This window comes from Onychomys torridus, chromosome 7, assembly GCF_903995425.1.
Source record: "Onychomys torridus chromosome 7, mOncTor1.1, whole genome shotgun sequence".
Taxonomy (NCBI): Eukaryota; Metazoa; Chordata; class Mammalia; order Rodentia; family Cricetidae; genus Onychomys; species Onychomys torridus.
In genome coordinates this window covers 52,380,084-52,394,215 of record NC_050449.1, presented here as the reverse complement: position 1 = coordinate 52,394,215, position 14,132 = coordinate 52,380,084, and the positions used below count along the sequence as shown (strand labels likewise).

Below are 14,132 nucleotides of genomic sequence, written 5' to 3'. Positions count from 1 at the left end.
TGAAAAAGAACATGTGATACTTGTCTTTCTAGGTCTGAGTTACCTAACTCAGATATATCCATTTACCCATGACTAAAAAAAAAAAAAAATTTTTTTTCTTTACAGTTGGCTAGTACTCCATCAGGCAATTAATTTGTAAAACTGCTGTACTAACATTCAAAATATATAGTTGTGTGATTTTATGAAAATATGCAAATACTGTGAATTCTTTGGTCTAAAAATGTGTTGATATGTGAATAGCTACCTATTTTTATTTTAATTTTCTTTATACTTTGAAGCTCCACCTGAATTCTTGAAAGAACCTGATAACATATATGCTCACGAATCCATGGATATTGTATTTGAATGTGAAGTCACTGGGAAGCCAACTCCAACTGTGAAGTGGGTCAAGAATGGGGATGTGGTTATCCCGAGTGATTACTTTAAAATTGTAGTAAGTATTTTTTTCAATGAAGTACATTTATTTCTGAGACCTTTAAGTGTCTTTATATATAATCACGAAAAGATGTATTATATATTCCAATTCAAATTATTGCAAATAATGAAGTAGAAAAATTATAGAAGAAATCACAGAACATAATTTAGTTTTTGGCGGTAGAGAAAGCTGAGCTTAGAAGCATTTTGGTAGTTTATGTGAGACCACTTAGCAAATTGGTGGTTGGACTAGACTTAGAGCCCACCACAGTCTAGTACTCTTAAATGTAGCTATCAGCATTTCCTGAGACATACAGTGTGTGCACACATGCCTGTTCCTCATTGTCTTCAGCTGTTTTCAAGGAGCAGGTCTCTCCCCTCCGCCTCCCCTCTCCTTTATCCCCCCTCTCCCAACTGTAGCTCTGGCTGCCCTGGAACTCATTATGTAGACTCAACTGGTCTGGAAATCACAGAAATCAACCTGTTTCTGCTTCCTAAGTGCATGTGCCACCACATCCAGGTCTCTCTGGAAGTATAGAAAGATGATAATTTTGAAAAACATCGATTTTATATATATATATATAACAACAGTTATATAATATATATATACAATATATATTATACAACAAATTATACAAAACTTAACTAAAAAAATCATAAATCAGTGCACATACCTTTCAAAGTAAGAATGATCCCATGCTAACCATTCTAACAAACAAAAACCCTTTTAGAAAGTGAGTGTATCATCACATAGTGCCTTTTAATTTAACTTGCATGTATTAGTAAAAAGAATTTTTGAAGTAGATACAAGCAAGGCATGCTGATAACTTGCCTGTAATCCCAGTCCTCAGTAGGTAAAGGCAAGAAGATAGTGAGCCTGAGGCCAGATTAGGTCACTCCTTGAGACTGTCTCAAAACTATAACAAACTGTAAATGCAAAAAGTTAAATGTGGGGCTGGATTGATACCTCAGTCTATCTTATCTCATGTAAACATGAAGGCCTGAGTACAGTCACCAGAGAAACCCACAGAAGAAGTTTTGTATTGAAATGCCTGCACTGTGGAGATGGAAACAAGTGAATTCTAGAGGCTCACTGGCCAGCTAGTCTAGTCTAATTAGTCAGTTTCCTAGATTCCAGCGTGAGAAAAAAGATGTTAAATATATTTAATAATTCTTTGTCATAATTGCACTTTACTTTATATGCATTAGGTATTCTTAGTATTATTATTACCTACTAGTACTATCATTATCTAATATCTTACTAATAGGATTATTTAGGTTTTATAATAAATATTAATGGCATTCCTGAAGGTCTTTACATAATACTCAGTAAAAAGCTCAGAAATAATTATGTTTTAAAGACAGTGTCATTTTACAAATTTGTCATACAAGTAATTCATTTTCTATGGGGATGTATTTTCTGTTTCTGAAATGCATAATCTCATGTTAAAAAGTTTTTGAACATTTAACATTAAAAAAATCTGTTGTGGTAAAATTAGCATTTTTATTTTATCAGTATTTACATGTTTTTTTTATTTTAAAGCGACATTTATGCTAATAACAATATTTCTTCTATCTCCTTGAGAACATATCCTTGACGTTTTAAACTCATGTTCATCAATTAGGCATAAAATTTTATGTGTTTTTCTTCCTTAGAAGGAACATAATCTGCAAGTGTTGGGTCTGGTGAAATCAGATGAAGGGTTCTATCAATGCATTGCTGAGAATGATGTTGGAAATGCACAAGCTGGCGCCCAGCTGATAATCCTTGAGCATGGTAAGAGGGGAGCAGCAGGGAGCTGAAGGAGCTTGTATTGGAGGCACTGTTCCTCCAGGGCGCCTTGTGATTGATAGCTTGGTAAAGCCCAGCATGTGACACAACTACAAGCAAAAGAGCAGCAGTCTTAAGTCACTTCTTTCTCTTCAGTTACTTCAAGGGCTTCAACAGGCAAGAGCACTCCCTGCTCTCTCAGAAGACCCAAGTTCGATCCCCAGCACCCACATGGTGCCTTACAACCATCTGTAACTGCAGTTCTAGGAGATCTGATTCCCTCTTTGGGTCTTTTTGGGTACCACATGTGTTGCACATACATATATTCATACGAAACACACACACACACACACACACACACACACACACACACACACACACTTAAAAAACAGCCAGGTGGTGGCACACACCTTTAATGCTAACTCTTGGGAGGCAGAGGTAGGCAGATCTCTAATTTTGAAACCAACCTGGTCTACAGAGTGAGTTCCAGGGCAGCCAGGGATACACAGAGAAACCCTGTCCTGAAAAACCAAAAAGGAAGGAAGGAAGGGAGGGAGGGAGGGAGGGAGAGAGGGAGGGAGGGAGGGGAAGGAAAGAAGAAATATTTAAAAAATAAAATTATTTAGAGATACATTTTCAGATAATGTTAAAAAAGAAGTTGATATTAAAGAAGAGAAGAACTGGAAGGAAGTCTACACAAGTGTTTACAGAACCCACTTGTGTTGATCTCACAACTGTATTTCTGCCTTACAAGGAACACTTCTTAATATTTGCACTAAATTTTTGTTGTTTTTCCAAAAGAAAATTAGTGTGCTTTTTGTGATTATCATTAAAAAATACTTGTTTATTATGCAAAATAAATTCAGTCAACATTGAAAAATACAAAAGGGTGTAGGAGTTGGGGAAAATGCTGTAATTTGAACAGGGAAAGCTTAATGTAAAGAGTTATTAATTCTAGAGAGTATTAAGGATTTAGACAGTAAGAAAAGGCCTCTTATATTAGCATTGGCATGTATAATAAAGAGCAATAGCACCTGGGTATAGATAGAGTCTACAGAGAAAGTCATTCACCAAGGCTGAAATCCAGACATTATTGGAAAGAATGTGGCTCTGGTTTACTATGTGACACTAAAGTAGATGTAGTGCTTTGCTGTTGAAACTTTAAATTTACTTTTTAGGATATGAGGAGAGTATATCATAAGTTGATACCTCACCAGAGGCATTTTCTGCAAAAACACCCAAGAGGTTGTGTGTTGTGGAAAGATGTTGGCTATCAGAACCTGCACATGGGAGCTAATGAGGAAGTCCTCTCTGCAATTGGTATCTCTAGTGCCTGTGCTGATACGTGTAACATGTATGTCAGCTGAGAAAAGGAAAAACTATACTAAAAAATGTATGGCTTCATTTTGTGGAGCAGGAAGAAAAACTTGAATTTGGAACTGGAAGGAAGGCACTGATTCTAAATCCTACCACCTAGTTGCATAGGAGTACACAGAGGATGTGTATGTCTTTTCCTAACTCTGTTTTCTTGCAACATCATTCCACTGACATCTTTCCATGGTAACAAAATAACAACGTTGTTCATTATTGGATAGAATATATTATGTAGTTTTATATAATTTATTCCCTGTTTGGTTGCATTTAAGTTGTCCTCTTTTTTTAAGTTGTTTTTATTATTGTTTTCTGTTTTGCCATTATAAACAATGTTACATTATACCTTTTATATGGTTATGTTTTCATACTAAATTGCATGCACTGGAGAAGCTGAGGCCGGATAATTGTATAGCAAAATCCTGCCTCAACAAGAAGGCAGGAGTGAAGACAAGAGCCAGCTCCTCTCCCTGAAAGCTGGATACTGAAGAATCAATCCTTCTCTAGCCCATCTGAGAGCTGAGCTAATAAAGTAGCCAAGTAGGACCGGTTTCCCTGCCTCACAGCCTATGTGTTGGGTTATAGGAATTGTTTTATCTTTAGCTTACCACAAGAGATTGAAATGGCTGCCAGAAATTGGGGGGGGGGGGCAACTTTCAATTTTAGCTAATTATTTAAGGCCAAGTATGCACTAGTTTAAAAGATATGGAGGACCCAGACTCCAAGGGATCTCTTGTTTGCTTTCAGATAAATTTTCCTGGTGTTCCACATAGTATTCCCAGTTGAGAAGAAATTCAGAATAGGAGGATCAAAGTTGTCTCTCAGGTCTAGAAATGAAGAGGGTGTTCTGTCCTGTTGGGAGATAGACGTAAGCCTCTCACTTTTCCTCAGATCCTCTGTAAGCTTCAAACCCATGGAAAAGAAACAGAAAACCTACTTATTTCTGGAGAAAGTTTAGAAACCGAATTCCTTCTTTGAAGAGAAACTCTTCAGTCACACACACACACACACACACACACACACACACACACACACACACACCTACCTCTTGGACCTGGCTGGAAGTGGGGAGATATGCAGGATACTAAGAATTGAACATAAGGCCTTGTACATGCTGGGTAAGTCCTCTACTACGGAACTACACTCCCTGCTCTTGGGAGAAACTCAGAACACAGGGGAAAAATCATTATTGCTGAAGGGAAGGATAGAAGAGAAGGTCTGCCTTAAAAGAGGGTCAGAATATCATTTTAGGCTCCAGAAGGCACTGATAGCAAGAAGCCTCTTTCTATTAAAGAGGAGAGTGGTGATTAAGAACATGCCCACCTAAGATCTACATAGTCCAGAGCAGACTTAGCCTGCCATAGAAAGAATCACAGAGCCTACCTAAAATTGAAGCTGGACAAGAACAACAGAGAATTGCATCTACTTCAGCTATAAACCTAGCACCAAGGCAGAAAGCCTTTCCCTTGAGAAAGGTCATGAGCCTGATGGGAAATCCCTCTTGTAATAGTGTCCAGAAATGTTTAAAAGCTGAAAGGAAAGAATAGTTGGGGGAAGCCTTTTATCTCTGAACATATGACAGTGTTAGTCTTAGCTATAGAGCACTTTGACACCTGTTGTATACTGCAGGTAACTGTAACAACTAAATCTATACCAAACTCAGTTCCTGACTGTGTTGGCTAAACTCCACTCTAATAGTTTGACAAAGAACAGGCATACCATTGCCTAGGTGTAGATGATACTTAACTCTTAACGTGGCTCTGCATGCTTTGTTCATCATTCAGGGAAAAATTAATAGACGCCAAAAAAAGCAAAGGAAAAAAGCCTGTTCCGTGTTGAAAGATAAAAGTCAACAGAACCAGATTCAAGAATTTTTTTACTTCTTTATATAAATTCAGTGCAAAGACACTAGTAAGTATACCATCCACTTGCCATTCTTTATAGACTTTTCTTTTAAAAACTACTCACACATGGCTTTACAGACTACAAAATGAACCAAAACAAAGAACTGAAAACCAAACATACCATCCTTAACATGGTCCAATAATCATATTTCTTGGTATTCACCTAAGTTGAAAAATTACATCCATAAAAATGTGTACTCAAGTGTTTATAGCACCTTTATCCCCAAGCTCCATAACTTGGAATAATTGAAATAGTCTTCAGTATGTGAATGGGTGAACTATGGTATATCCATAAAATGGAGTATTATTGACTGGGGCTGTTTTGGCTAGTATAAGCAAATTTGAGTCTTAAAACAACGAAGATAAGAACAGAGCAAAGCAAAAATATTTAAATAGGCAATAGCTGTGATTTTTGTTGGTTGTTGTTGTGAGCCTTAGCTTTTAATGGCTGAGCTATGTATCCAGTCCATGATTATGATTTTTAAAAACACAGGATGAGAGGGTGTAGCTTCATGGTAGCATACTTACCTAGCATGAGTGGGGCTCTGGGTTGAGTAACCAGTACTAGTTAGTCAGGGAGAGAATAAAATGACAGATCCAAAAATCAGCTCAGATGTAAGCTTAACTCCAAAGTGATAATAGTAATAATGGTGTTGGCAGTGAAAGAAAATGTACCTGTCTGCATCATGGTTAGACTGAAGACTAAGAAAATTGTGAAATTCAAAACAAAACAAAGCACAAAGCAGTACCAGTGCATATATCTTCTAAATAATTCTGCACTTAATGCTCAAGGAACACTGTGGAAGAGGAAGTGGGAAGATTGTAAGAGCCAGAGGATCAGGGAGTTTGGTGTGAGATTGTGTCACATTAGAAGGTATACCCATAAAGTCTCACCAAAATGACCGCCCAAACATGAGCTGAATAAGAATGACACCAACGAACATGACGAATCAGATGAGTCTCAACCCACCACAAAGAACTATAGGCAACTGAGTAAAGCTGCGAGCAGGAGAGGTGATCTTTCCAGGGGAAGAGTACACCAGTTGGTTGTCCATTGCCAAAGGAATGCTCTGAAAACATAGGTACAAGTAGCATTATATGGGACTCAACATGTCATATTTAGGAATACATACGCATGTGAAAATATATATATACATGCAATAACTGAAAAAAGAGGCCATCACTTTGAAGGAAACCTGGGAGGAGCATATGAGGAAAGGGAAGAGAGAAATGTAATTAAATTATAATATCAAAAATAAACAGCAACAAAGACATTTACCTCCAGAAGAACAAGGATGTGCCTGGAGAAATGGTTCAGTGATTAAGAGCACTGGCTGCTCTTCCAGAGGATCCACATTCAAGTCTCAGCACCTACATGGTGGCTCACATAGTCTATAACTGAGTTTCAAGAGACCAGACAACCTCTTCTGGTCTCTGTAGGCACCAGGCACGCTTTATAGTGCACAAACATGCATGCAAACCAAACACCCATACTCATAAAATAAAAATAATAAGTTTTAAAGAAGAATTACAGTAGGCGTGTGTGTGTGTGTGAGCACGTGCGTGTGTGCACCAAAACTAAAGACCTTTGGGGAAAAAGCAACCCAAGTAAGTTATCTATTCAGTAAAAGTATCCTTCAAAAATGAAAATGAAATGAACACGTTTTCAGAACAAACTGAGAAAATTGATTGCATACAACTCATAGTAGAAAAAGATAAAGTAGTAAATTCAATGAATGGTTTTTCTATTTTTAACATGTTTATGATAGATGAATAGGATATGAATAGGTTTGCATCTTTCTTCCTTAAAGAAATTATATATCTTTGTATCATTTAATAAAAGTATTTTTATAGTTAAATCTTAAAAATTACTAATTTAACCCATTCATATTTAGGAGGTTTTTTTCTTAGAAATCAGATTTAGAAAAAGACTTAATATCACCATTAGTGAATTAAAAAGAAAAAGAAATAGGGATAAAGGGAAAGAATAGGAAATTACTTAAATGTTAAAAATAGAATGAAATGAAAATAATTATAGAACAGCTTAACACTTTTTAATGATGAGGAAATCTCAGTATAGAGTTTCAAGTAGAAAAGATACAAAGCTAAATGGATCAGATCTGAATTTAAAAACTATACAAATATAATTAAGCATTCCCTTTCCCAAAATGTTTACATTAATTAGTCACTTTGATGAATTATATTTTTTTGGTGTTTTCAGATTGCATAATCTGAAAGGCTTTTTCCTTTTTTTTTTTTTTTTTTTTTTTTTTTGAAGTACTAAACTCAACTTTTTAGTCATTGTTAAAAGATAAAAAGCCACCAGACACATAATACTGATGACCTTCTCCTAGTAACATTATCATGGAAGGAACACCATCGTGGAATGTCAGCATTCATAGCTAGTCTCTTTCGAGGACAGTGATGTTGTATTGCACGAGGTAGAGAAGATTCTGGCAGGCCCCCGTGATAGCCTTTCATTTAGCAGGATATAGGCAGAGGCTTGAACAGCATAAAATAGGAATGATGAAAATTAGCTTACTTTGAGCTTCTTTGCTCTTGTATTTAGTAGCATTGTGACCCCAGGAGTGATAGTGGCTGTGTATCATTCCCCAAACCCTCTCACCTTGTATCCTTTTTGTTTGTCTAGGTTCTTTGCTTCTTTGTTTTTAGCAGACTCATTAATATTTTAAAAGACAACTTTCAAAAATGGACTAGATTAAGTCGGCAGAGTGTGCCTCGTAGGCCAGATCATCCATTTCCTGCATTTTTTCATTGGAACATAGACATACACATTTGTTGACAGATTATCTGTGTCGTCTTTGTGGTCCTTTCATGCTGTGATGACAAAAGTCAGTCGTTTAGAGATCAGATGGCCTATAAAACCTGGAAGTGTCTCTTGTCCTTTGTAGACACTGTTTGCCAGCTACCAGACCACATCACAAACGGTAATAGTTTGTGATCATTTCTCACTGGAGGAAGTGTATTTCACTCAAGACCTTTTAAAGGGAAATTGGAGTAAAGGAAAGAGAAGTGAAAGGATGAAAACACAAGGGTGGGAGCAGAAAGGCGGATCTGGGAGGAAATGGCTACAACTCTGAGAAACTGTTGGGAGATGCCTGTTAGTACGTCCCTCTGCAGCCTGCAGCAGCACAGTGCAGGAAACCAGGGACACTATGAGATATTTTACGTTGTGTCATCAGAAAACACAATTTCCTCCTGAATTGGGAGGTAGAATTAATTTTACATATCAGCCACGGATTCCCCTGTCCTCCCTCCTCCCACCCCCCAGCCTTCCCCGTCAGTCCACCCCCCCACCCCATTCCCACCTCCTCCAAGGCAAGGTCTCCCCTGGGGATTCAGCCCAGCCTGGTAGATTCAGTTGAGGCAGGTCCAGTCCCCTCCTCCCTGCACCAAGGCTGAGCAAAGTTTCTTGATCAAAACATTTAAAATGTAAGATGGAGCTGGCAAGATCACTCAGTAGGTAAAGGCACCTGCCACCAAACTTGATGATCTGAGTTCAGTTCCCAGAACCCAAGTGATGGCAGGAGAGAACTAACTCCTTCGAGTTCTCTGAGTTTTCATATATGCTATGCCTGTCCACACATACACACATATACAAATAAATAAGCAAAATGTAATAATTTTAAGAAAAAATAGGGGCTGGAGAGGTGGCTCAGGTTAAGAGCACTGACTATTCTTCCAGAGGTCCTGAGTTCAATTCCCAGCAGCCACATGGTGGCTCACAACCATCTATAATGAGATCTGGCACCCTCTTCTGTATACTAAATAAATAAATCTTTTAAAAAATGTTACATAAAAAAAAGAAGAAAAATATGATTTAAGTTATTTTATGCATTTTCAGTAACAGAAACACTCTTTGTTACTTCTTTTGATATTGGTTTGTTTTTGAGATATCCGTCTGTGTAAGTCAGGTTAGCAGTGAGCTCACTATCTTCAGCCTTCTAAATGCTGGAATTTCATTGCACACCACCATGTCTGGTAGCAGCAACTCTTGGTTTTATAGACTCTTTTAAACTACTTAATTGAACATAAAATGGAATTACTTCTGTATTATGACATTTCAAATTAGTGCCTTTTTGAAATAGTTGTCTGTTGAAAGATTTTCTTAATTGTTAGTAAAATTAGTGCAGCTAAGTAGAGTGGTATGAGGGCTACATGCCTGGTAATCCTAGCACTGGGAAGGCAGAAACAGGAGAATTATGAATTCTAGGCCAGCCTGGAACTACATAGGGAGACTATATCTTTTAAAAAAAAAAAAAAAAAAAAAGGGGGAGAGAGAGAAAGAGAAAGAAATCTTTGCAGGTATGTTAAAGGTAGCAAAACCTGAGGGAAAATATTGTTTACTTTTCATTGTCCTTTCTTTTGTTTGAATTTAAAAATAGCCTCCAAATTGTCTTGTAAGACTGGAATATAAAAACCATAGATATACACTTTTTAAATGTATGTCCTGTCGATAGGCCTGATAATTGGCAAGGTTTGTTGTTGTTGCAGGAGGAAGAAGGGCTGATGAAAAGGAAGTAACACGAGTTTGTTTGTAGTAAAGGAAATTCACACTTTACCATCACATGAAATAACTTCTAGGATATGGCCATGGTAGATAAGGATACATACTGAGTATTATGAGTGGCTGTTTTGTTTTGTTTTTTCATTTTATTTGACTGAAACATTTGTCAAAAATTCCATATAGTTCTGAGGTTATTGAGTGATAGAAGTTCTGGGAAAGGTGACTAATAGCTTGGCATGATTAAAAGTTGGCTATGCAGCAAGAAATTATTAGTCATTAGTGGAATATTTTAAATCTAAATCATTACTTGTAAAGGTTAGTTAGTGTTAATCAAAGGGTTAATTCTAATTTATTATTTTGCTTAAGTACTGGTAATTATAACTTTAGAAAAAGTTTTACTCTAGATAACTGGTATAATTTGACTCTTAATTGGATTACTCTGTCTAGGAACTTTCTTGGTTATGTTTTTGAGACTCTCAGTTTATAACACAGACAGGCCCAGAAGACTGGCCTCAAATTCACAGCAATCTTTTTTTTCTTACCTTCCTGAGTACTAGGATTAGTCAAGTGCCACTACACCCACCTTGTGTCTAGGACTGGTCTAAGATTACAGATGTATCTAATGCCAATGTTTTCTCTACTCCTGACTTACTAATTGGGTCCGACACTGAAATTCTGTGCTTTTTGTTTTCTGTAAAATGAAAGGATTAAATTAGGTGATTATTAGGTTGTTTTTTTTTTTTTCTTTTGATCACTTCAAATACTCCACTAAATGTAATCATTTTAGGAGTATATGTTTAATGTTAGATGTGATATATATATATACATATAATAGTATAATTTAAGTTTGTAAAATAAGAAAATATTCTTTTATGACTAGATTGAACAGCATCTGAAATGTCTAGTTAAAACTAAACTTGGACTATTTTTAAAAAGACCTAACACATGTTCATTGTCAAGAATGTGAAATTGTCTGATAAAAAAGTAAATGTACTGTTAACTCTTTTCTGGTCTCATTTTCTAGAGCTAGCTCTTGTTAATAAACTTCACTTACATAGTTCTTCAGTAAATATGTGTGGTAAAATACCATATACCTTACAGAAGTGGTAAGGTTGAAATAGCAAGCAGATACTATCTTCTGCCCTCATAGAACATTTATCTATTAAAGAAACATCAAGCAACTAAAATAATAAAACAATTAAAGCTTTTGTGGAAGCTTAAAGGAAATTAAAGGAGTGCTTTATGTTGTGGATTGAATGTAAATTCAGCCCCCCCTCCCCTGTACATGTGTCTGAACACTGGGTCTTAACCTAGTGTCTCTATTTTGGGAAGTTGTGGAACTTTTGGACATGGGGCAAGGCTAGTAAATACAGGGATGTAGCAACCTCACTAGAGAATTGTAGCCAGCCTAAGATGTGAGGGAACCATCCTAAGAACTCATACCACCCAGGCCCAGACTAGTCTCAACTACTCTGCCTTTTCTGCCATGAAACTATGAGCTAAAACAAATCCACCTTTATCTAAATTATTTCTATTGTGTATTAAAATTTTGCCCCAGTGACAAAAAGAATAACCATACACTCTGATAAAGAACTATTGGTGTTCAGGATCTGAAAATTGCTCATTCAGTAAAGTACTTGCCATTCAAGCATGGATACCTTAATTCAGATCCCTAGCACCCACATGGAAAGCTAGGTGTGGTGGTATGTGCCTGTATTCTCAGTGCTGGAGAAGCCAAAACAGGGCATCTCTGGAGCTTACTAACTAGCCAATCCAACTGAATCAGCAAGCATCAAGTTTATTGAGAGACCATATCTCAAGAAATAGCTGGAACATGATAGAAGACACTCAACATTGAAGTCTGGCCTACATATATAGACACATGTGCATACACCACTGCCACCATCCGTACACAAACAATTATTAGGGAGGTGGGCATGGAGGCTTATAACTTTAATTCTGGCACTTGGGATCTTGGGGTACAAAGATTGCCATAAATTAAAGGCTAAGCAGAACTGTACAGTGAGCTCCAGGACAGCCTGAGCTACTGTATGAGACCTTGTCTCAAAGAAAGGGGGTGGTGGTGTTGGGGGTATTGGAGAAATGGCTCAGCAGTTAAAAGCACTGGCTATTCTCCAAGAGGACCCACAAGGTAGCTCACCGCATGCAGTCCAGTCCCAGGGCATCAGACTCCTTCTTTTGGCCTCTTTGGGCACTACATGCATATGATGCACAGGTGCACCTGTAGCAGTACAAGTGTATGCATAAAATAAAAACGGGAAATGGGGAAACTTTTTGAGGATAGAGTGGGAATTAATTTAAATAAGTATATTGAAAAAAATGGCCTTGTTGAAGTGATAGTCAAGTTGAGACCTGAAGGATTCAAAGGAGCTCATGTGTTCTTTTATGTACATACATATATTTGCATTCACATATAAACTTTTTATCTACAGTAATGTTTTTCTGTGATTTTTACATTTCCCGATATTTAATGGACATGTTAGTACTTACTTTCTTTTTGCTATAAAACTCATGCTATCCGACAGGCATGTTTTTGAGTTCTTGTTAGTAGCATTTTTTTTTTTTTTAAAGTGCAGCCAAAGAGTAATTTCCTGTTTACCTGGGTGTGATGATACCATCTTACAATTCCAGCATTTGGGAGATAAAGACAAGATTGTGTGTTCAGGGCTAGCCTGGAATATATAGACCCTCATCTTAAAACAAAACAAAACAACAACAACAAAAAAACAGGGAGAATTTAGCATATGTTTCAAATAATCTGTTAGTAATAATTTATCTTGAAGCTATAGTTACAAAGTATTTAAAGGTTCATATTTTAAACTAGCATGAATCTGAAAATAACGAAGTTAATAAAACTAATAAAAGAGAGTGCTTTAAAACATTAAAAAGAATAAGGGGATCTGTGTATGGAAAATACCTGTCTTAGTTAGGGTTGCTATTGCTGTGATGAAACACTGTGACCAAAAGCAACTTGAGGAGGGAAGGATTTATTTCACTCACAGTTCCATATAACAGTTCACCATCAAAAGCAGTGAGGGCAAGAACCTGGAGGCTGGAGCTGATGCAGAGGCCATGGAAGAGTACTGTCTTACTGGCTTGCTTCCCATGGCTTGCTCAGCCTGCTTTCTTGCAGTACCCAGAACTAACAGCCTACATACAAGTGGCTACAAATAGGCTGGGCCTACCACATCAATCACTAAGAAAATGCCATACAGGGTTGTCTATAGTTTAGTGTTATAGAGACATTTTCTCAGTTGAGGCTCCCTCCTCTTTCGTGTCTCTAGCTTATGGACTTAAAACTAGCTAGCACAATACCCAAGTTATATTATTAATAAAACAAACAGAACTGGGTGTGATAGTTCATACCTGTAATCCAAGCATTCAGAAAGTAGCAAAAATTGTATTGTAGATTTGAAGGCAGCCAAGTTAGACTATTAGAAATTCTACATGAAATATTTTAATCTACTTGTAATAGATTCTACTTCAAGGTAACTTTAGATTAAGAGTTCTTATTTTTTAAAGCAATGCTATGAGAAAAAAATGTAGATTGCATATTTGACAACTGTCTGTAAATGTTAGACATTGTGGCATATTTTTTTCTGAATAACAAATTGTACCATACAAATGGTACGGTAAAGTATAATTTATTAAAATGTTAAAAGCAAATTTGATCTAGGCATGGTGACTCACACATGTGATCTCAGAACTTGGGAGGCTAAGTCAGGATGATTCAAGTCCCAGGCCAGCTTGGGCAACATAATGAGTTGAAGTCCAGCTTGGAATAAATTGCAAAATTCCATTTCAAAAACAAAGCAGATTTGTTAAACCAAGGATTTTACTGAGTACATGTTCTATGTAAATAGATTTTCTTAGCTATCTGGTAAAGACCCTACTATGCAGACTACTAAGGGAGATGATGTAAAAAATTCAGTCTAGCTAGAATAGACCTTAGTTATTTAAGTGTTTTGTTTTGCAGACTTAGAGATTCAGCTAAGTGACTTGTCTTAAAATAAGTAATTAGCATAAAGTCAGAACCGATACCTGAATTCAACTTCAGAATTATGCTACAGTAGCAAGTTTTAATGTTTCTAAGACAAAAGTTTGTGGTTTTCTTCATTTACTT

At 36.7% G+C, this 14,132-nt stretch overlaps 1 protein-coding gene across 9 annotated transcripts in view; it reads left to right on the top strand.

The window, feature by feature from the left end:
• Positions 1 to 14,132, top strand: part of Neo1 (neogenin 1) — a 170,454-nt gene that overhangs the window by 80,080 nt on the left and 76,242 nt on the right. For all 9 annotated transcript variants that reach the window (XM_036194313.1, XM_036194316.1, XM_036194311.1 and 6 more), the window contains exons 6-7: positions 279 to 433; positions 2,071 to 2,191. In XM_036194313.1, coding sequence (XP_036050206.1) covers positions 279 to 433; positions 2,071 to 2,191 — 276 coding nt within the window. The remainder of the gene's footprint in view (positions 1 to 278; positions 434 to 2,070; positions 2,192 to 14,132) is intronic.